This window comes from Chelonia mydas, chromosome 2 (assembly GCF_015237465.2).
Source record: "Chelonia mydas isolate rCheMyd1 chromosome 2, rCheMyd1.pri.v2, whole genome shotgun sequence".
Taxonomy (NCBI): Eukaryota; Metazoa; Chordata; order Testudines; family Cheloniidae; genus Chelonia; species Chelonia mydas.
The window spans coordinates 166,751,605-166,773,165 of record NC_057850.1 but is presented as its reverse complement, the minus strand read 5'-3'; the positions used below and the strand labels follow the sequence as shown (position 1 = coordinate 166,773,165).

Below are 21,561 nucleotides of genomic sequence, written 5' to 3'. Positions count from 1 at the left end.
GATTCAGTCCTGCCATCAGTCGTACTGCGCCGTCCTCTGGTGAGCACCCAGGGGATGACAATGGCTAGCAGTCATACTGCACCGTCTGCTGCCAACCTAAGATGTAGAAAGATAGATGAAGTGGATCAAAAGAAGAAATAGACCAGATTTGTTTTGTATTCATTTGTATTAATTTTCTCCCCCCTCCCATGAAATCAACGGCCTGCTAACCCCAGGGTTTAGAGTTCTATCCTTGAGGGGGCCATTCTGTTTCTCCTTGATGCAAAGCCACCCCCTTTGTTGATTTTAATTCCCTGTAAGCCAACCCTGTAAGCCATGTTGTCAGTCACCCCTCCCTCCATCAGAGCAACGGCAAACAATCGTTTCGCACCTTTTTTCAGCACAGACGCCATAGCACTGGGAACATGGAGCCCACTCAGATCACTGCGGCAATTATGAGCACTATAAACACCGCGTGCATTATCCAGCAGTATATGCAGAACCATAACCTGCAAGAAAAGCGAAACCAGGCAAGGAGGTGGTGACTGGAGCACGGTGATGAGGAGATGAGGACATGGACATAGACTTCTCACAAAGTACGGGCCCCTGCAGTGTGCACATCATGGTGTCAATTGGGCAGGTTCATGCAGTGGAACGCCGATTCTGGGCTCGGGAAACAAGCACAGACTGATGGGACCGCATAGTGTTGCAGGCCTGGGACGATTCCCAGTGGCTGCGAAACTTTCGCTTGCGTAAGGGCACTTTCATGGAACTTTGTGACTTGCTTTCCCCTGCTGTGAAGCGCAAGAATACCAAGATGAGAGTAGCCCTCACAGTTGAGAAGTGAGTGGCGATAGCCCTCTGGAAGCTTGCAATGCCAGACAGCTACCAGTCAGTCGGGAATCAATTTGGAGTGGGCAAATCTACTGTGGGGGCTGCTGTGATGCAAGTAGCCAAAGCAATCACTGAGCTGCTGCTATCAAGGGTAGTGACTCTGGGAAATGTGCAGGTCATAGTGGATGGCTTTGCTGCAATGGGATTCCTTAACTGTGGTGGGGCCATAGACAGAACCCATATCCCTCTCTTGGCACCGGAGCATCAAGGCAGCAAGTACATAAACCGCAAGGGATACTTTTCAATGGTACTGCAAGCACTGGATCACAAGGGATGTTTCACCAACATCAACGTGGCATGGCCGGGAAAGGTACATGATGCTTGTGTCTTCAGGAACTCTGGTCTGTTTCAACAGCTGCATCAAGAGACTTACTTTCCAGACCAGAAAATAACCATTGGGGATGTTGAAATGCCTATAGTTATCCTTGGGGACCCAGCCTACCCCTTAATGCCATGGTTTATGAAGCCATACAGAGGCAGCCTGGACAGTAGTCAGGAGCTGTTCAAGTATAGCCTGAGTAAGTGCAGAATGGTGGTAGAATGTGCATTTGGCGTTTAAAAAGCGTGCTAGCGCAGTTTTACTGAGTTGTTTAGACCTCAGCGAAACCAATATTCCCCTTGTTATTACTGCTTGCTGTGCTCTCCACAATATCTGTGAGAGTAAGGGGGAGACGTTTATGGCTGGGTGGGAGGTTGAGGCAAATCGCCTGGCCGCTGATTACATGGTACTGAAGGGTATGGTGGTTAGAAGAGTACAGGAGGCCGCGGGGCGCATCAGAGAAGCTTTGAAAACCAGTTTCATGACTGGCCAGGCTCTGGTGGGAAAGTTCTGTTTGTTTTTCCTTGATGGAAACCCTCTTCCCCCCGGGTTCACTCTACTTTCCTGTAAGTTAAGCACCCTCTCCTCCCCACGTCGATCACCACTTGCAGAGGCAATAAAGTCATTGTTGCTTCACATTCATGCATTCTTTATTTATTCATCACACAAATAGTGGGATAATTGCCAAGGTAGCCCGGGGGCGGTGGTGGAGGAAGGAAGAACTGGGTGGGGTGGTGGAGGCGGGAAGGACAAGGGCACACAGCACTTTAAAACTTATTGAATGCCAGCCTTCTGTTGCTTGGGCAATCCTCTGGGTGGAGTGGCTGGGTGGCCGGAGGCCCCCCCCCACCACGTTCTTGGGCGTCTGGGTGAGGAGGCTATGGAACTTGGGGAAGAGGGTGGTTGGTTACACAGAGGCTGAAGGGCGGTATGTGGTCCTGCTGCCTTTCCTGCAGCTCAACCATACGCTGGAGCATATGAGTTTGATCCTCCAGCAGCCTGAGCATTGACTCCTGCCTTCTTTCAGCAAGCTGACGCCACCTACCATCTTCAGCTTGCCACCTCTCCTCACGGTCATATTGTGTTTTCCTACGCTCTGAGATTGTCTGCCTCCACGTATTTTGCTGTGCTCTGTCAGTGTGGGTGGACAGCGTGAGGTCAGAGAACATTTCATCACAAGTGCGTTTTTTTCGCCTTCTAATCTTCGCTAGCCTCTGGAAGGATGAAACATATGCAAGCTGGTGGAGGAAAAAAAGGGAGAGTGGTAGTTAAAAAGACACATTTTATAGAACAATGGGTACACTCTTTCACAGTAAACGTTGCTGTTAACATTACACAGCACATGTGCTTTCACTACAAGGTCGCATTTTGCCTCTTATTGAGAGTATGCTGGTTTGGTGTGAGAGATCATTCATGCAGGCCCGGGCAACAGAATTCGGCTTGCAGGCAGCCATGGTAAGCCACAGTCTTTTGGCTTCTTTAACCTTCATAACATGTGGGAATCGTTTCAAACAACAGTGCCCTCATTTCCCGTATGAAGTAGCCGTTGGGTTGGCCATTTAAAATGGGTTGGCAATTTAAAAGGAGGGGCTGCGGTTTCCAGGTTAAAGTGCAGCAGAAAACCCAACGAACCCGCCCCCCACCCCCACATTCTCTGGGATGATGGTTTCACTTCCTCCCCTCACCGCGTGGCTAAGAGTGGGGAAGATTTTTGTTCAGCCACAGGCAAACAGCCAGCAGGAACGGGCACCTCTGAATGTCCGCTTACTAAAACCACCCTATTTTAACCAGGTGACCATGAATGATACCACTCTCCTGAGGGTAACACAGAGAGATAAAGAACAGATGTTGTTTGAATGCCAGCAAACACCGGGACCATACGCTGCAATGCTTTGTTCTGCAATGATTCCCGACTGCGTGCTACTGGCCTGGCATGGTAAAGTGTCTTACCATGGAGGGTGGAATAAGGCTGCCCTCCCCAGAAACTTTTTGCAAAGTCTTTGAGAGTACATCCAGGAGAGCTTTATGGAGATGTCCCTGGAGGATTTCCGCTCCATCCCCAGACACGTTAACAGACTTTTCCAGTAGCTGTACTGGCTGTGAATGCCAGGGCAAATTAATCATTAAACATGCTTGCTTTTAAACCATGTATAATATTTACAAAGGTACGCTCACCAGAGGTCCCTTCTCCGCCTTCAGGGTCCGGGAGCCTGCCTTGGTGGGTTCGGGGGTACTGGCTCCAGGTCCAGGGTGATGATCAGATCCTGGCTGTTGGGGAAACCGGTTTCTCCGCTTCCTTGCTGTGAGCTATCTGCAATCTCCTCCTCATCATCATCTTCCTTCCCCCAAAACCCACTTCCATGTTGCCTCCCACTCCTTGGTTGGAGTCAAAGCACAGGGTTGGGGTACTGGTGGCTGCACCCCCGAGAATGGCATGCAGCTCATCATAGAAGCAGCATGTCTGGGGCTCTGAACTGTAGCGGCCGTTTGCCTCTCTGGTGTTTTGGTAGGCTTGCCTGAGCTCCTTAATTTTCATGCGGCACTGCTGCGGGTCCCTGTTATAGCCTCTGTCCTTCATGCCCTTGGAGATTTTTTCAATTATTTTGGCATTTCGTCTTTTTGAACGGAGTTCTGCTGGCACGGATTCATCTCCCCATACAGTGATCAGATCTCATACCTCCCGTTCAGTCCATGCTGGAGCTCTTTGGCGATTCTGGGACTGCATGGTTTCCTGTGCTGATGGGCTCTGCAGGGCGACCTGTGCAGGTGAGCTTGCCACACTGGCCAAACAGGAAATGAGATTCAAAAGTTCGCGGGCCTTTTCCTGTCTACCTGGCCAGTGCATCCAAGTTGAGAGTGCTGTCCAGAGCGGTCACAATTGAGCACTTTGGGATAGCTCCCAGAGGCCAATACCGTTGAATTGTGTCCACACTACTCCAAATTCGACCCGGCAAGTCAGATTTCTTTACTCCACCCCCACCTTGTCGGGGGTGGAGTAAAGAAATTGATCTTAAGAGCCCTTTAAGTCGAAAAAAGGGCTTACGTTTGTATGGACGGGTGCAGGGTTAAATCAAGGGAACGCTGCTAAATTCCACCTAAACTCGTAGTGTAGACCAGGCCTAAGAGTTTTAACTGAGTTAAATTTAATAAGGACTTCAGGGTTAGGCCTGTATGTCATATTCTGAACCAATATAACCTATGATATAACTTGTTTCCATTGAACATTCCATTCAAATCCAAGTTCCATGCATGCAATAGTTGAAGAATATGCTATAGAGAACTAGTAGAGTACGGGGAGGAAGGGAGAATTTGAACTTTAATGTTGAATAGTCTTAAAGTCTAGACTCATGCCATTAAACAAGGTGTCTTGGTGAAATTATATAACATTTTGACGGCAGAGTTGGATGGAATTAGTAGAAACAGAAGTAAGAGATCCAATTCTGAAAGAATGTGCTGTAGGTCAAGAGTAAAGCCATGTTTCTTTCTGTTTTCATGCAGCTATAAACAGTAAACTATAAATTCCATCCAACTGTTAGTTACATTAATGTTTTAATACACTGTCCAATCCATTACTTTGTGGTTTATTTATTCACTGCAAGTAAACTGGGGGGAAATGTTGCCCAATGTGATACAGTTGCTTTTTCTCTGTATATCTTCTCTCCATTAAGTAATTAACATGCTCAGCAGCTGAAATAAGAACTGAGACACATTTTGGCTATTTACTACATGAGAGTCATTCATGTCCTTTTCTATTGACCTGGAGTTTTTGATTTCCTTTTTAATATTTAATGAATATATTAGTACAGACTAGCTGTTTGCGAATAAATCCTGTTCTGTACTGTACCTTGCTTCAGAACATGATTACACGGTTTGCCATTTCCAATGAGTACAAATAGTGAATGAGATGTTGCATAATGAGGAACAGTCCTGGAAATAGGAATTTAAAAGCTCACGTTGGGCTTCTGTTTCCAATAAATCAATAGTTCATGCTGATAGAAATATACATCATGATAACTGCTCTATAGAATTAATATTGCTTTTGACAAAGTGATTGGTTTTGCTCTGTCATAGTTAAAGAATAGTGGATGGCAATATGGAATATTTTCTTTTTCCCTCCCAGTGCATCTGATCACAAAATATTCAGATACCAAACACTAAGTCCTTAAATAATAGATAATTTGTAATTATCTTATTTCATACATTCTATAACATTAAAAAGTTACTGTAAATATAAACTGTTAATGATTTGTCTGCTTGGCAAGTACCGTTGTGTGGCAACCTGATAATTACAACATAAATCTTGATTATTTCAGTCTTTGAAACCAAAAATCAGGTTACATGACAATGTAATGATTTTTGGAATCTGTTGAGTCTGACTCATCTCTCACTCCATTGATTTTCAAACCAATGTAATTGAGAGGTGAATCAGAGCCAGAAAGTGTAATTAGTGCCCTGTAGATCAATTTTTTTCTAAAATGGCTGTCCACGTTAAGGCTTCAAAGACCTTAAATATCATCTTAAATCTTTTGCTATTCAGCATATTGCTTCAGCATGTGTGTAAATCCCACATAAATTTTTTGCTGATTTTTGGCTTTAGACACTTAATTATATGGCCCTGATTTTCAAAAGTGAGGAGGCATACCAACAATATTAGTTAAGTAAAGGGAAGTTCCATAGTTATATAATATAGGGACTCCTGGAGGCTCAGTAAAGCTGTCTGCAAAATGTTTTGTTGTGTTTCCACAGAAAATTTTGGCTTTTTAGTGAAAAATTAAAACCCTAACTATTTCAAATGAAAACTGAAATAGTTTGATTCTGAAATGCTGCTATAGTGCTTCATGGGAGCTGTAATCTAGGTGATTTGTGTTCCCATTCTCCTCTATGGGCAGGGTCTCCTGGATGAACTACATCTCACGTGATACACCACAGTCTCCTCTCTTGGTGAGGGGGAGGAGTACCTGGCCATGGTGCATCATGAGAGATGTTGTCTGGCATATCCAACTCAAAATATGTCAGTTTTCAGCCAAAATCTGAAAACTTTTCAGTTTCCATGCGTTTGATTTTCAATAAAAATTCAAAATTTTGCTCAGAATGCAGAAATTTGCACAAAAATATTCATTTAGTTATGAACCCAAATGTCCATTGAAAAACTGGCTTCAATGGAAAATTGTCCACTATCCCTAGTGCTCAGCACTCTTGAAAATCACATTACTTATGTAAGTGTTTAAATATGGATCCAGGAGCCTAACTTTAGGTGTGCATTATTTTAAAATCTCAGTCTGTATTTATATACTGGAATCTCCCTCCAACATCTCCATTCTGTCTCTGATGCTGCACCTTTTGTATCCTACCAGAACTCATCTATAAAGACTCTAACATCTTCTCTTTAATTCTGTCCTGGAGACCCACTTCTCATCTGACTTCTTGAAATCTACCAATTAGTCATGATTGGACTGAGCATCAGTTGGTGAAAGCAGATAGTCTGTTTTTAATATTTATAAATGAGAAAAAATACCACTGAAATCGAGTTTTCAAATTACTTGGAACCATCAAGTCATGCACTTAAGAAGCCTAGGAAGAGTGTGACTTTATGACAGTTATCCTTGTCTTCTCTTTTATCTTCCATTCTATTGTTTGCTACACTCACTTGTTGCACTTGTTTCATACTATTAATAAAGAATAATACTATCCAGCTTTTATATAGTGCTTTTCATCTGTAGCTCTCAGACTGCTTGACCAAGGAGTTCAGTAGCATTATCTCCACTTTAAAGATGGGAAAACTGAGGCACAGGGAGGGGAAGTGATTTGCCCAAGTTCATTGAGCCTGCTAGTGGTAGGGTTAAAAATTGAACCCAGGTCTCCTGTGTCCCAAATCAGGGCCAAAGCCACTAGGGACCACGTGTTCCTCTGTGTATTTGTACAATACCTAGCAAAATGGAAACCTAATTATGACTAGAATCTTTGTGCTCTATCATGCAAATGATAATAATTCAATGGAAAATGAGCACTAAAGGCCTATTCTTGCAAAATATTGAACAATCCTGCAAGGTGCTGAGTGCTCTAAGCATATCTTCAGTGAATATTAGGGGCACTCAGAATTTTTCAGGAAGTGCTCAACACCCCACAGAATGCAACCTTGCAGTAGTTATTTTTGTGGGTTTCTGCTTAATGTATAAAATGTGAGAGTGTAGTTTGTACCTGTTATCCAAAATTCAAGATAAAAATAGACCTTAATAAAATATTCTGAGCAGTTTGGGTGCTGTTATATGCCTTATAAATTATACCTGGGTACAGTTTGTGTTGGGGGTGGCGGGAGAGGGAGAAAAGAAAGTAACACACACACATAGCAAATGTAATGTTTTTTCTTCAACCATTTAAATCACTTTGTTTTGGATTCAAAAGCAAATATGACCATATTCAAACTGAGGAAGCTGAGCAAGGTAGCAGAAGCTCAACAAAACTGATTTTCCTTCACCTCACACTTCCTCAACATAAAGTGGTATACATAAATGTGTGTGTGTGGTGGCGGCTTCTCTTCTGCATGTCAGACCCCTTGCTCTCAGAGAACATAGGATCATCACTGCCCTACCGCTGTTAATTACAGTGCAATCATGCTGACTGTTTTCTGAGTTTATCTTAGGCCTGCAGGCAATGTTCAAACACTTTGACTCTACTTTTCTGTCTCATTGTGAAAAAAATACAAAAAAAGATTCTTTTGACTGCTGCACTGAGACTGAATTTACTCATTTTTTCCCCACTGCCATGAGGTGAAAAGATGCACTGCAACTATTAGGTGAAATTGACCCAAAGGCCGTATATGCACTACACCAGCGGTTCTCAAACTGTAGGTCGGGAACCCAAAGTGGATCACAACCCCGTTTTAATGGGGTCGCCAGGACTGGTGTTAGACTTGCTGGGGCCTGGGGCCTAAGCCCAAGCCTCACCACCCGGAGCCAAAGCTCAAGCCTCACCGCCTGAGACTGAAGTCGAAGCCCAAGCGCTTCAGCCCTGTGTGGCAGGGCTCAGGTTACAGTCCACCTGCCTGGGGCTGAAGCCCTTGGGCTTGAGCCCACCAGCTCGGGGCAGTAGAGCTTGGGCTTTGGCTCCGGGAGGTGGAGCTTGGGTATTACCCCCCCCCCCCCCGCAGTGGGGCTCGGGTGGACTCAGGCTTTGCTCCCCCGTCATGGGGTAGTGTAGTTATTTTTGTTGTCAGAAGGGGGTCACGGTGCAATGAAGCTTGAGAACCCCTGATCTACACTTTGAGCTAGGGTGTGATTCCCAGCTCGCGTAGACATACTCACGCTCTGAGCTAGCATGCTAAAAATAGTGTAGCCTTAGTAGCCCAGGTGGCAGCAGCAGCAATACAAACCTACTTGAACCCCGTGTGTCCATACTCGGGAAAACTACCCCAGGTTGCCGCTATAGGTGCCCATTTTACCACAGCTACACTCCTATTTTTAGCACGCTAGCTCAGATGAGAGCTAATGCGAATATATCTACATGAGCTCGGAGTGCGGACATACACTGTCAACATGCTGTCATGTTGGCTGTGTATCAGTCCCAGTGTAGTGTCTTCTCCAAAACGTGTCAAGTTGGGCCCCCCAAAAATTGCAAGTCATTTTGAAAATCTAGGCCCATATTTTAAAGTGATAATGAATAATTGTGGTTTTGTTTGTGTCAGGATGTACACTTCTTTCCAAAAATACGTCTCATTGCTCCTCCACTTTATTGCCATCAGTGTTTCTTCTATTGCATCTAATATATCATTCTTAGATTTTTCTTTCATGCCTGTCACCATAGTAGCTAAGCAATTATATTTAAACTACAGATTTCCGTTTTTCGGTTTTGTTTTATAAATGGAAGCTTGGAAGTCTTAGAGATTTTTATCTGTAAATTTGGTTCCCTCCCATGAAAAAACTAAAGAATTTGCTATTTGAAGTTCTGAGGCTTTAACGCTGGTTTATTATTCTTAATTAATTAATTATTTTGAACATCAAAGATAGTTCTTTGTGTCTCACAAGAATGTGGTATCTACCCTAAACTCAGAAAGACGCAACAAGTGAGTGTCATAAACAGACGGCTTTTGGGCAGGCAGGACAAGGAGAATGGTAATAAAATGCACAATTGATAAATGCACAATGTGTGTCTCAGAGGCTGAGGGTGGGGTTCATGTATGTTAGCTCTCCTCCCCTTCACCTCTGGTAGGCTTCATGACTTCTTCTCTTTTGGGAGGAATTTGAATATGGTGGAACTATTAGCTAGAGGAATAGGTGGCTGAAGCTTGAGGTGGCTCCATTGACTTACAATGGTATAAAGGCTAAAAACTCTACCTATCCTGCAGAAAGTGGGAATATTTTTTTAAAGAAGCGCACAATGTTATTTAATAGAGTACTCCATGCAGGAAATCTAATACAGGAAAAGTGTAATTTTAAGGTTTCAGAACTGTAATTTTCTTAATTTAAGATTTATGAAAATTAGTATCCTTGTTTAATATTACAACAGTAGTTTCTGGGAGCAATCAGACTTCACTGACCACAGTGGAGGTCCACCTGCTCTGTAGCCTGGTGGACTAAGAAGATCTCTGTGATGCCAGGGTCAGTATTTCAGTGACTGAGGACAGAAAGAATCATATATTTACATTGCAATTATAGAAATTATATGGTAGTAATGTCTAAATACCCTACCATGTCATGGTAATTATCCTAACATTAAATAGTCAACTGTCACCACATAAGGAACACAGATCATTACCAAATTCTACATACTGGAGCTCTTAAACAGAATTACTGTGTAATCTGCAGGGCACTGAATTATCCAAGCCCATGTGGGTCCTCCCAGCATAGCACTGCTGAAGAGAATACTACTAAGCAGAAAATTACTGCTGTGTTTTATTGTTATTGAATGATTTTGCAAGACATATGATAACGAGGGGCCAGGTCCTGCAGACACTTGCACACAACTTAATTTTACTATTGTGAGTGATCAATGGATCTACTCATATAAATAAAGCTAAACTAAGTAGTTGCAGGATCTGTACGTGTATACAAGGATACCTGTCTCTTTATGGACACTGTATCATAAGATATTCAAAAGGCTAACATAGTATTTTTAATGTACGCTATTCATGTGACAAGATATTTTTCTAGTAAGTTGCTTTTTCCTGATTAATGTTTCATAATTATTTCAAACGAGGTTTTGGGGAGGAGTTGGGTGGGTGGGGCAGCTCAGACATTTAAGCTCTGAACAACACAGTGCTTGCTGTCTGGTTTCTATAGATGCAATAGTACCTTGTGTCAAACTTAGGCCAGGTCTACACTAAAAAGTTAGGTCGACCCAGCCATATTGCTCAGGGGTGTGAAAAATCCCTCACTCCTATGTGACATAGTTAAAATGATCCAACCCCCGATGTGACACCACTATATTGATGGAAGAATTTTTCTGAGGACCTAGCTACCAGCTCTTGGAGACGTGGATAAAGTACAGTGACAGGAAAACTGTTCCTGTCACTGTAGTGAGTGTCTGCACAGAAGCACTACACTGTTTCTAGTAAAGACGTAGGGATATTTTCCTACATCATAGATATAATAACAACTTATTGTTTTCAATATTTTGTTGAAAAATTTTACTTAGTTTCAATTCTTTGTAAATTGGGTGAGATCTAGGGTTTAATCCAAAAAGCCCCTTGAAGTCAATGGAAGGATTCCCATTGCCTTCAACTGATAATGAATCAGATCCTTGATACTCAAATGTAACTGTTGCAGACATTAATGGGAGGTACACACAAGCCTCAAGGATAAAAGAATACAGCTCATGTAGAGTTCTATAACAGCAAGAAACAGATCTACCAAAGATCCATGCAGGAGAATTCATGGCATTGTTTAAAGAACATTCTTTATAGTATATTAGAAATGAATGTCTTTCAAGTTATAATGGCCCTGATTTTTATTTTTATATTTTTTGCCATTCAATGTACGTGACATTTACTCAGGACTGTTACACATGGTTAATATTTTCTGTGGTTGAGACTACATTTAATACAGGCTGAGTGGTTAAAATGAACGGAGCCATTCTCAGTAGAGCAAAAAGAAGTGTATTGGATGTGAAAATCTAAATTGTTTCTCTCTTGGATTTTCAGAACTGAATAAATGTGGCTTCCACATGGATTTTCTACAAATAGATTTCATGATGGTTTTCCAAAATTGCTTATTAGATGTGGAATTCTCAAGAAAATTGTAGATATAACTCTACTTAGAAACAAGCACTTGGGTCTGCTGGCAATTTATTGTTTTAAATACAAGCAAGAGTTGTTATAGGGAGCTCTGTAGCCAATCTGACATGATGACCTGTTTCTATTTACTTCTTTGCTGACTGAAGATTTTCAAGGGTGCCATAATAGTCTACATTTTATGTACAAATTGCAAAGTATTCCCCCTGCTATCTCTTGTTTGAATTCCAGTGGATTCCTTACATTGCAACTGGCTAATTTGGACTTTACATTTACTAATCCATACTTCAGAATTTATAATTTATAAGAACAAGACCAGGTGATAGTTTTGGATGAATTTAGAAATCAATGAATATGTATTACAATTAGGGCTGTCAATTAATCGCAGTTAACTCACGCGATTAACTCAAAACTATTAATCATGATTAAAAAAATTAATCGTGATTAATCGCAGTTTTAATCACACTGTTAAACAATAAAATACCAATTGAAATTTATTAAATATTTTGGATTTTTGTGTACATTTTCATATATATTGTATTCTGTGTTGTAACTGAAATCAGTGTGTGTTATTTTTATTACAAATATTTGCACTGTAAAAAAGATAAAATAAATGGTATTTTTCAGTTCACCTCATACAAATAATGTAGTGCCATCTCTTTGTCGTGAAAGTACAACTTACAAATGTAGATTTTTTGTTACATTACTGCACTCAGAAACATAAAAATGTAAAACTTTAGAGCCTACAAGTCCACTCAGTCCTACTTCTTTTTCAGCCAATCACTAAGACAAACAAGTTTGTTTACATTTACAGGTGATAATGCTGCCCTCTTTTTATTTACAATGTCACCAGAAAGTGAGAACGGACATTTGCAGGGCACTTTTGTAGCCGGCATTGCAAGGTATTTATGTTCCAAATATGCTACACATTTGGATGCTCCTTCGTGCTTCGGCCACCATTCCAGAGGACATGCTTCCATGCTGATGATGCTCGTTAAAAAAATAATGCATTAATTAAATTTGTGACTGAACTCCTTGGGGGAGAATTGTATGTCCCTGCTCTGTTTTACCCGCATTCTGCCATATATTTCATATTATAGTAGTCTCAGATGATGACCCAGCAAGTGTTATTCATTCTAAGAACACTTTCACTGCAGATTTGACAAAACACAAAGAAGATACCAATGTGAGATTTCTAAAGATACCCACAGCACTCGACTCAAGGTTTAAGAATCTGAAGTGCCTTCCAAAATCTGAGAGGGACAAGGTGTAGAGCATGCTTTCAGAAGTCTTAAAAGAGCAACACTCCAGGGTGGAAACTACAGAACCCGAACCACCAAAAAAGAAAATTAGTCTTCTGCTGGTGGCATCTGACTCAGATAATGAAAATGAACACGCATCAGTCCGCGTGGCTTTGGATTGTTATTGAGCAGAACCCGTCTCAGCATGGACGCATGTCTTCTGGAATGGTGGTTGAAGCATGAAGGGACATATGAATGTTTAGCATATCTGGCATGCAAATATCTTGCTATGCCGGGTACAACAATGCCGTGCAAATATCCATTCTCACTTTCAGGTGACATTGTAAACAAGAAGCAGGCAGCATTATCTCCTGCAAATGTAAACAAACTTGTTTGTCTGAGCGATTGGCTGAACAAGAAGTAAGACTGAGTGGACTTGCAGGGTCTAAAATTTTACATTGTTTTATTTTTGAATGCAGGGGTGTTTGTACATAATTCTACATTTGTAAGTTCAAATTTCATGATAAAGAGATTGCACTACAGTAGTTGTATTAGTATTGGTGAAATGAAAAATACTATTTCTCTTGTTTTTTTACAGTGTGAATACTCGTAATACAAAATAAATATAAATTAAGCACTTTGTATTATGTGTTGTAATTGAAATCAATATATTTGAAAATGTAGAAAACATCCAAAACTATTTAAATAAATGGTATTCTATTATTAACAGTGTGATTAATCGCACCATTAATCGCAATTAGTTTTTTTAATCGCTTGACAGCCTTAATTACAATGAATTGTATTGCAAGGCATGTTTTATAAAGGAAAACCGATGTTTGTAATAAATGCTAGTGCATTCTCGGCTGGTGTACACTAGCCTTATATCATAGGTGGCTGTACTGCAGTCAGATGTAGGTATTATCCTCAAAAACTCATAGTCTGCTGAGGACTGTTGCACTAGTCAGAGTGATCACGGTTGGTGGCGTTGCCCCAGGCATCATGTAGTGAAGTTTCCAGATATGGCTCAATTCTGTGATCCCTACGGGTGGCACCAAGTAGGATCAGGACATACACCCCTTTGTGCATTGTTGGAGAGTTTGAGTGCATGTTGTGCTGGGATGTTTTTGTCACTCCTGGCTATATGGCCAGAGATTGTGCAACACTGCTTTTGAATATAATGAGTGATTGAAGGAACGCCAGATCTCTGTGAGATCATGACATTACACAAATTCAAACCACTGTATGCTCAGGATTTGGCTCTGACCGTGCATATGGAATGTCTCTAGCTTCTTTAAGCTTGCCTATAGGAGAGGGCAAGTTTCTAACTTGTATTGCAATTCAGGTTGTACATGGGTTTGATAGATTCTAAACTTTATCTCAGCACAAAGACTTTTTTTTGCATCCATAAGCAAGACATTGACTTCATGCAGGACACAGTGAGACCTATTCATCAAAACATCCAGTTTGCTGTGACCATTGAAACTCTGCTTGCAGCAGAAGTAGATGAACTCATCACTGCTCTCACAATACTCTGCCCTACCTGCATTAGAGTTTCTGTTGGCCCAGCTCTGAGGTTCTGGACCTTGAGCTTCTGCCATGAAACATTCAATTCCACAGTGTGGCCACCATCTTGAAGAGCTTGGAGAGTGGGGTTGAAATTCTATGGCTTCTCCACGTGCAAGATAGCATCGTTGTCACAGTCTTGGTCAGAGAACACTTGACCAACCTTGATTCTGATGTGTAGGGTGGCAAATCCTAATATACAGTCAATAGTTCAACAGAATAGTGCCAGGGTGAGAATGTGTCCCTGCCGCATACCTGACTTTGTGTAGAAATGTGGCAGAAGCCAGGAACCAAAGCATGCTCTCGCTCTAGTAGCAGTTTGAAAATCATGCACCAGTTTTATCAGAACATCTAGAACATCAGCTCCTTACAGTGTGAGCCAAAGTGCTTAGCTATCAATCAAATCAAAAGCCTTTTTGATGTTGATATATGCCCCATAAAGTGGACTGTTAAATTCTCGGTGTAACTCAGGCAAGAGCTGAAGGGTAAGGACAGCATTCATTTTTGACCACTGAGCTGTGAAACCTGATTTACGCGATGAACGATGATTTAAGCATCAATTTTTTATTTAATTATTAAAAGCTTTCAAAGTGTGACTGAGATGACAAGCAAAGAGAGGGTCAAACTTAATCATTTTGTTAAAAGTCTTCAGAACAGAGCCCATGTCCAAATTTAATGAGTGTTGGCCTATTTCAATACTGGACTGAACTGGAACACCAAATCAAATGGCCACTGAACTTTTGGGAAATTCAATTTCTGGATCTGAGTATCCTTATTTCAACCCTCTTTTAGGCACAATCAAAAAACAGGTTAGGGTATCAACCTTCCTCGTACAGTGGACATTTGTACAATGTACTCGTCCCCCATTTTGTTTGAAACTTTGTGCATTTTGTGTTCAAGAGAAACCCATATGGGTTTTGCCCCACAGGGCAGGGGGTTTGGGGATTCTGTCACTTGGGTGGGGGGTGGCAGCTTGGGGCTGGGGACATTGGGGCTTGTGACTGCTACACTGTCCCATAGGGCAGCTTCTGCCAGGGCTGGGGACACTGGGGCTCAGGGCAGCTTCTGCCAGTGCTTGGGGCTCGTGCTTCAGCCCCATGGGGTGGCTTCTGCCAGGGCTCAGGGTGCCTGAGCTCGAGGCTTCTGCCCCGGGGATGGGGGTGCTGGAGATTGGGGCTTTAGCCTAGAGTGGGTGGCTCCAGCTTCTGCCCTGCAGGGTGACTGGGTTCAGGACTCCAACCTTCAGCTGCCAGGCTCTAGGGCTCCCAGTGGCCCTGCTAGGCAGACGCCCTGAAATGGCTCGCAGCCCCTCAGTGGGCCACAGACCCCCAGTTGAGAACCACTGATATAGGACCCAATGGAAGAAGGAAATGCACTGTGGGTTCCCCTTGACACTTAATGTCACTTTATTTGACAACTGAGCTGAGAGGGAGGATGGAAAGGGGGAGCTGGCTAAGGCATAAGGAGGCTTCTCTGCAGAATCTATATATCCCAACTCCTTTTTCTTCTGTATGGGGAGAGGAACAGATATAAAGATTCTGCTCAAATATGTGGAGTACTCTGCAGTCTCTGGCCAGGCTGCGTAGAATGTATGGGAATGTGTAGCACGGCTGGATGTGGTTTAAGCATTGTTTCAAGCCGCGGGGTAACTATGGTTAGTTTCCAGCTAATATACGGCCCAGTCAGGCATTCACTGGCATCAATTACAGTCTTTCCATTGACATCAGTTGACATTGAATTGAGCCTATAGCAAAGGTGCTTGAGGTAGATTGCATTACATTTTGATCTCAAATAGCCTCTGAAATAAACTCATCAGCTGCTGGTCTGCAACCAACTATCACTTTATTATGTTGGTTTTCTTTACAGCACACAGACTTAAAATGTGTGCGTAATTTTTAAGGTAGAGTGACAAAACCCGTTTAGCTTTCTATATTGTATTTTCTTTAGCTTTCTATATTGTAGCTTTCTTTCTTTTTTTTTTTTTTTTTAGCTTTCTATATTGTATTCAAAGCTGGAATTTTTTTTAATCACCATTAATATGAAAATACTGAACCACCCCTTCCTTGTACCCTTAGCAGTTATTATCATAATTTCTACCCATTAACAAGAAAGTTGGAAATATATAAGACCATCTCATTAGCTGATCTAGATGTCAAGCTCCAGAGTTTACAGCCATTTATGCCATCTGGGAGTCTGATGATGATCCAATTTGTATTATGTTGTACAAACTTACTGAAGATGTCCCAAAAGCAAATGGATAATACAACACAAAATAGGTGTCACAGACTTCACCCATCATGTAAAGAATCTTAGAATCAGTGCACTGAATGCACTGGAAATTCTACAGAAGTGTTACTGTAATTATTTGGGGGAAAACACTGTGTGATGGAAGTACTGTATGTTTCTCTTCACCTTTGGACACTTAGTATACTGGATGCTTAAATGGTGTATCAATGTATATTTAATCAACATGACAGCAAGGCTTAATCCTAATTGGCAAAGAACATGGTAGTTAACAGAGATGGAATGGTTTGTTAATCTGTCACTGAGCAAGAAGATGCACATTACTTGTAGCACTGACTGTTCAGCTTTCAGTAAAAAAGTACTGAACGTCACACTGCTTGCTTTTCTGTTACACTCAGAGAGCTCTGCGGTTGACTGCAAAAGCTGCATCTGGAACTTCTAGACTGTGAATAGGCCGCCTTATGAATGTAGCATGTATAATTGGCTCCCTGATAATAATTAAAGCCCCAGTTCAGCAAATCACTTAAAGTGGTGCTTAAGTTCCATGTTGAATAAGAATGGACATAAGCGTTGCTTGAGTGCGTCATTGAAAGCACTTGAAAGTGAAAGTCCTAATGAATTCAAGTTGTAATACATACTCTTATTTATGCACATGTATACAAAATGTTCTGAGGGAGCCTTTCAAAATTTTACCAGCCCGCTCACCCCCAGTGAGTAGTTTTTGTTTTTTGTTTCCTGGAGACTTGTTTAGAGGGATGAATGGGTGGAATATTATTTGAGGTTTTAATTATCTTCAATCATTGTGGTTAAGGACAAGTGAGTATTTTAAAGCTATTGCCAGCAATTCCATGAGAACAACCCACAGAGGCAGGAGAAATCCAGAACTGCTATTGCATAATGTTGCAGATGATGAAATTTCCATCCTGATTTCATCTGGAGCATAAAATGACTTGTATGTTTGTTATATAGGTATGACTATTTACTGCTACATTTGAAGGGATGCAGGTAGATGCATATTTTAATCAAAATTGGGGGAAATTTTACAAAAAAAAATTCATGAACATATTTTGCAAATTCTCAATCAAACTGGTCACATTCATATCTATTCAGAATTATTCATGCCAGCAAAGTTTGGAAAATAATCATTTTTTTACCACAAAGAGAGAGAAATTAATTTAATGACAAAGCAAGATTCTATTTCAGACAGAAACTGAAAGAGTTTACAAATGTTAGGTCATCCAATCATTTAGTGACTCGGGAGCAACATCATGTTGCATCTAGGAAGAGTTAGGTGACCAATCACATGATATAAATAGTGAATCGTGAATAGCAAATACATGAATTCTTATAGCAAAGTTAATGAGAAAACATAGGATAAAAATAGTTTACAGAAGTAAGTTGTCAAACAAATGCTAATAAACAAATTCATAAAAATCTATATCCATTTGCAGATAGTTCACAAACAGAAAAATATGGTAATTTCACTGGAGTATGAATTTCAGGCCTGATCCTATTCCGGGTTAGTCCTAAAATGTATGAACATTGCAAGGAATCTGATCTGATTTTATTACTACCAGGGAAGTTTTGCAGTGTCATATTTCATTGATAAAAATTCACACACATGCATCTCTAGTGAATTTTTAAGAGGCATCAAATAGATTATTAACAACCACTGGGAAAGTCTTGTTTCCTGCTTTCAACTTTGGTTGGGTTAGGCAAATATTTGTGAGCGCTACCATATTCAAGAGAGATGAAGGGGAATTTGAATAAAACCTGTAGGTTGTGCATCTTTGAGTCTAATTTATGATATCCCAATGAAAAAATAAACATTAAATACATGTCCTACCTGGTTGTGGCATTATATATTCTTCCATTAAATTATAGCCTAGAGAAAACATATTTACAATTCATATCGCATTCATGCATTTATCCTGCTCAGATGTAATCCGTAAATGGTATGTTTGCTTTTCCAATGGCCACAATAATATATAATCACTAAGCAACAATGTTATTTACGTCTTCCCTTTAGGGGCCGATGTTATCAATTTTGATGGCCATGCTGTGTTACCGTACAGATTCAGGAACAAGAAAATGAAAACATTGAAAGACGTCATCACTCTGAAATTTAAAACCTCTGAAAGTGAAGGTGTCATCTTCCATGGTGAGGGGCAGCAAGGAGACTATATCACCCTGGAACTGAAAAAAGCCAAGCTGGTCCTTAATTTAAATCTAGGTATGCTTATTCTTTAAAAATCATTTTAGGTGCATAATTTAAATTCAAATACCGTTCTCCTTTTTTTCCTTCTTCTTTTGCTTGTTGTTTTAAGCAGCACCTTATAATCAGATCATCTGGTGAAAATGCTGAATCCTTTCCTGTATACAGTATTTTTAAATGAGTGTAGATTATGTCTTACTATGGATGCAAAATGTCAAAAATATGAAAACCACAAATAGAAACACGGCAAAAAACAGCGACACCTAGAAATGCAGTGTTCCCAAAAATGACAAGAGAATCTTATTCTTGGTTTAGGGCATACATGGTGCTGGTTAGCTTTACACAGATTCATTTACAGTAGAAGCAAAATGGCTGTGGGAGAGAGGGAGCTGATCAGCAGTACTGGGGAAAGGCCAGGTGAATTTAAGAAGACTTGGGAAGCTGCAGAGAAAACAGTGAGAGGCCCTCACTGAGAAGCCATGGGCAAATGCCAAGCTGAGGTCCAAGACTACTGCCTTGGAGAAGGTATAGCCAGAGAGGAGATAGAGTGACAGCTCCGGGCTGCAAATGCTTAAGGAGAAATCCTGGCCCTACTGAAGTCAGTGGTAGATCAGGATTTCACCCTGAATGTCTGATATGATCTTCAGATGTGCGTGTGGAGGGGCGGGAAAACGTATCGATCTCAGGTTTCAGAGTAGCAGCCGTGTTAGTCTGTATCCGCAAAAAGAAAAGGAGGACTTGTGGCACCTTAGAGACTAACAAATTTATTTGAGCATAACCTTTCATGAGCTACAGCTCACTTCATCAGATGCATTCAGTGGAAAATAAGTGGGGAGATTTATATACACAGAGAACATGAAACAATGGGTGTTGCCATACACACTGTAAGGAGAATGGTCAGGTAAGGCGAGCTATTACCAGAAGGAGAGCGGGGGGAACCTTTTGTAGTGATAATCATGGTGGGCCATTTCCAGCAGTTGACAAGACCATCTGAGGAACAGCAGGCGGGGGGAGGGAATAAACATGGGGAAATAGTTTTACTTTGTGTAATGACCCATCCACTCCCAGTCTTTATTCAAGCCTAAATTAATTGTATCCAGTCTGCAAATTAATTCCAATTCAGCAGTCTCTCGTTGGAGTCTGTTTCTGAAGTTTTTTTGTTGAAGAATTGCCACTTTTAGGTACATGGCAGAGGGATACAATTAACTTAGGCTTGAATAAAGACTGGGAGTGGATGGGTCATTATACAAAGTAAAACTAGTTCCCTATGTTTATTTCCCCCCATACCCCACTGTTCCTCAGATCTTCTTGTCAACTGCTGGAAATGGCCCACCTTGATTACCACTACAAAAGGTCTGTCCCCCCCATCCATGTTTCATGTTCTCTGTGTACATAAATCTCCCCACTGTATTTTCCACTGAATGCATCCGATGAAGTGAGCTGTAGTTCACAAAAGCTTATTCTCAAATAAATTTGTTAGTCTCTAAGGTGCCACAAGTCCTCCTTTTCTTTTTACCGATCTCAGTAACCTGGTGCCAGTGTTGCTAGATCCTATACTCTAAGCAATGTGAGAAGACTATTGGGCCACTTTGGGGAGCTACTTTTCATATGGGCCCACCCTTTTTGTTAGCTTTGAGATTGGGAAATTAGTATGTTGGTTTTGATTTTGTATTCAGTGAATAATCCATCATATAGCTAATTCTGTGGCAGGATTTAAGGAGACCCTAGATGATGAGACTAAGAAGTGTAGGCTATGTTCATAAAATCTGAGCACTAGAGTGTCAGAGTCAGATACAGGCTCTGTCTGTAGCCAGTTGCCTCATTAAGAAGTCATCTATATATTTATTACTACCGCGTCCTGCCTCTTTCCTTCTGCAAGAGGTATTACAGGCTTCTGAGCAGGTTGGCTTGTAGGCTGAGTTATATAAAATAGTTTTGCTCATATGAGAAGGAAAGTGTGTATGTGGCTTTAGATTCATTTTTTCTTAAAACAAATGCCTTTTAAAATGAGGTTTCATGTAACTTTTGCCTGCTTCTCTTGCAGTCATGTGAACAGTAAATTATTCTATTCATGTATTATTTACAATGCATATTAATTATTTCCACTAGCATTTTCTATTCTGCTCCTTTTTCTAAAGATCAACAGTACAGGCAGATGCTGATGAGGACAGCACATCTTCCTGTAGCACTAATCTATTTTTAACAAATTTCACTGCAATTATAACCCATTCGTTTCTCAGTTTTGTTATATTTCTCAGCTCAGCCAGCCTGAATAATATATAATAGCTTCCATACATTTGCTTGTCTGGGGTGTGATTATACAGTCTGAGGAGATAGGGGAGGGAAAGATCTACTAAGACTCGAAGTCTGAGTTCCAGTGATGTTTAATGTCAAGAAAATTTCAGCTCCACATGCTGCATTCAAAACATGGAAGATTGTGTGAACCCTAACTAACATAGCTGTGCCACCAGAAGTGCCTGCTTTAGATTCAGTGACACCAGCACACTTATTCTGTGCTTTTGCCAGTATAGCTTCTTTCCCTTCTGGGGCTGGAATAAGCTTTACCTGCAAAAAGCACAGTTTTTCTGGTATAAGTTATATTCACAATAGGAGTGCTTTGCTGTTATAATATGTCAGTATGGTATAACTGCAGACCCTTCCAAGTGTAGACATGGCCTAAAGCTTTTCTCTTATCAGACCCCAAGGGCCAACTCCTCATCTAAGTCAGCATAGTTCCACTAAAGCTTGGAAACTGGCCCAAAGTCTAAATACTCTAGTGAAAGTGACAGCTTTTCACTTTCTAGAGCTCAAACACAGAAAATCTCTGATTGAAAACAATTTTGTAACTAACTAGAAGTGGATATTACTATCATTCTCCATC

The 21,561-nt window shown here is 41.1% G+C and overlaps 1 protein-coding gene across 1 annotated transcript in view; it reads left to right on the top strand.

The window, feature by feature from the left end:
- The window catches only part of CNTNAP2 (contactin associated protein 2), a 1,647,636-nt gene that overhangs the window by 766,694 nt on the left and 859,381 nt on the right, over positions 1-21,561 (top strand). Inside the window, exon 5 of the mRNA XM_037889980.2 lies at positions 18,495-18,698. Within this exon, the coding sequence (XP_037745908.1) occupies positions 18,495-18,698 (204 nt within the window). The remainder of the gene's footprint in view (positions 1-18,494; positions 18,699-21,561) is intronic.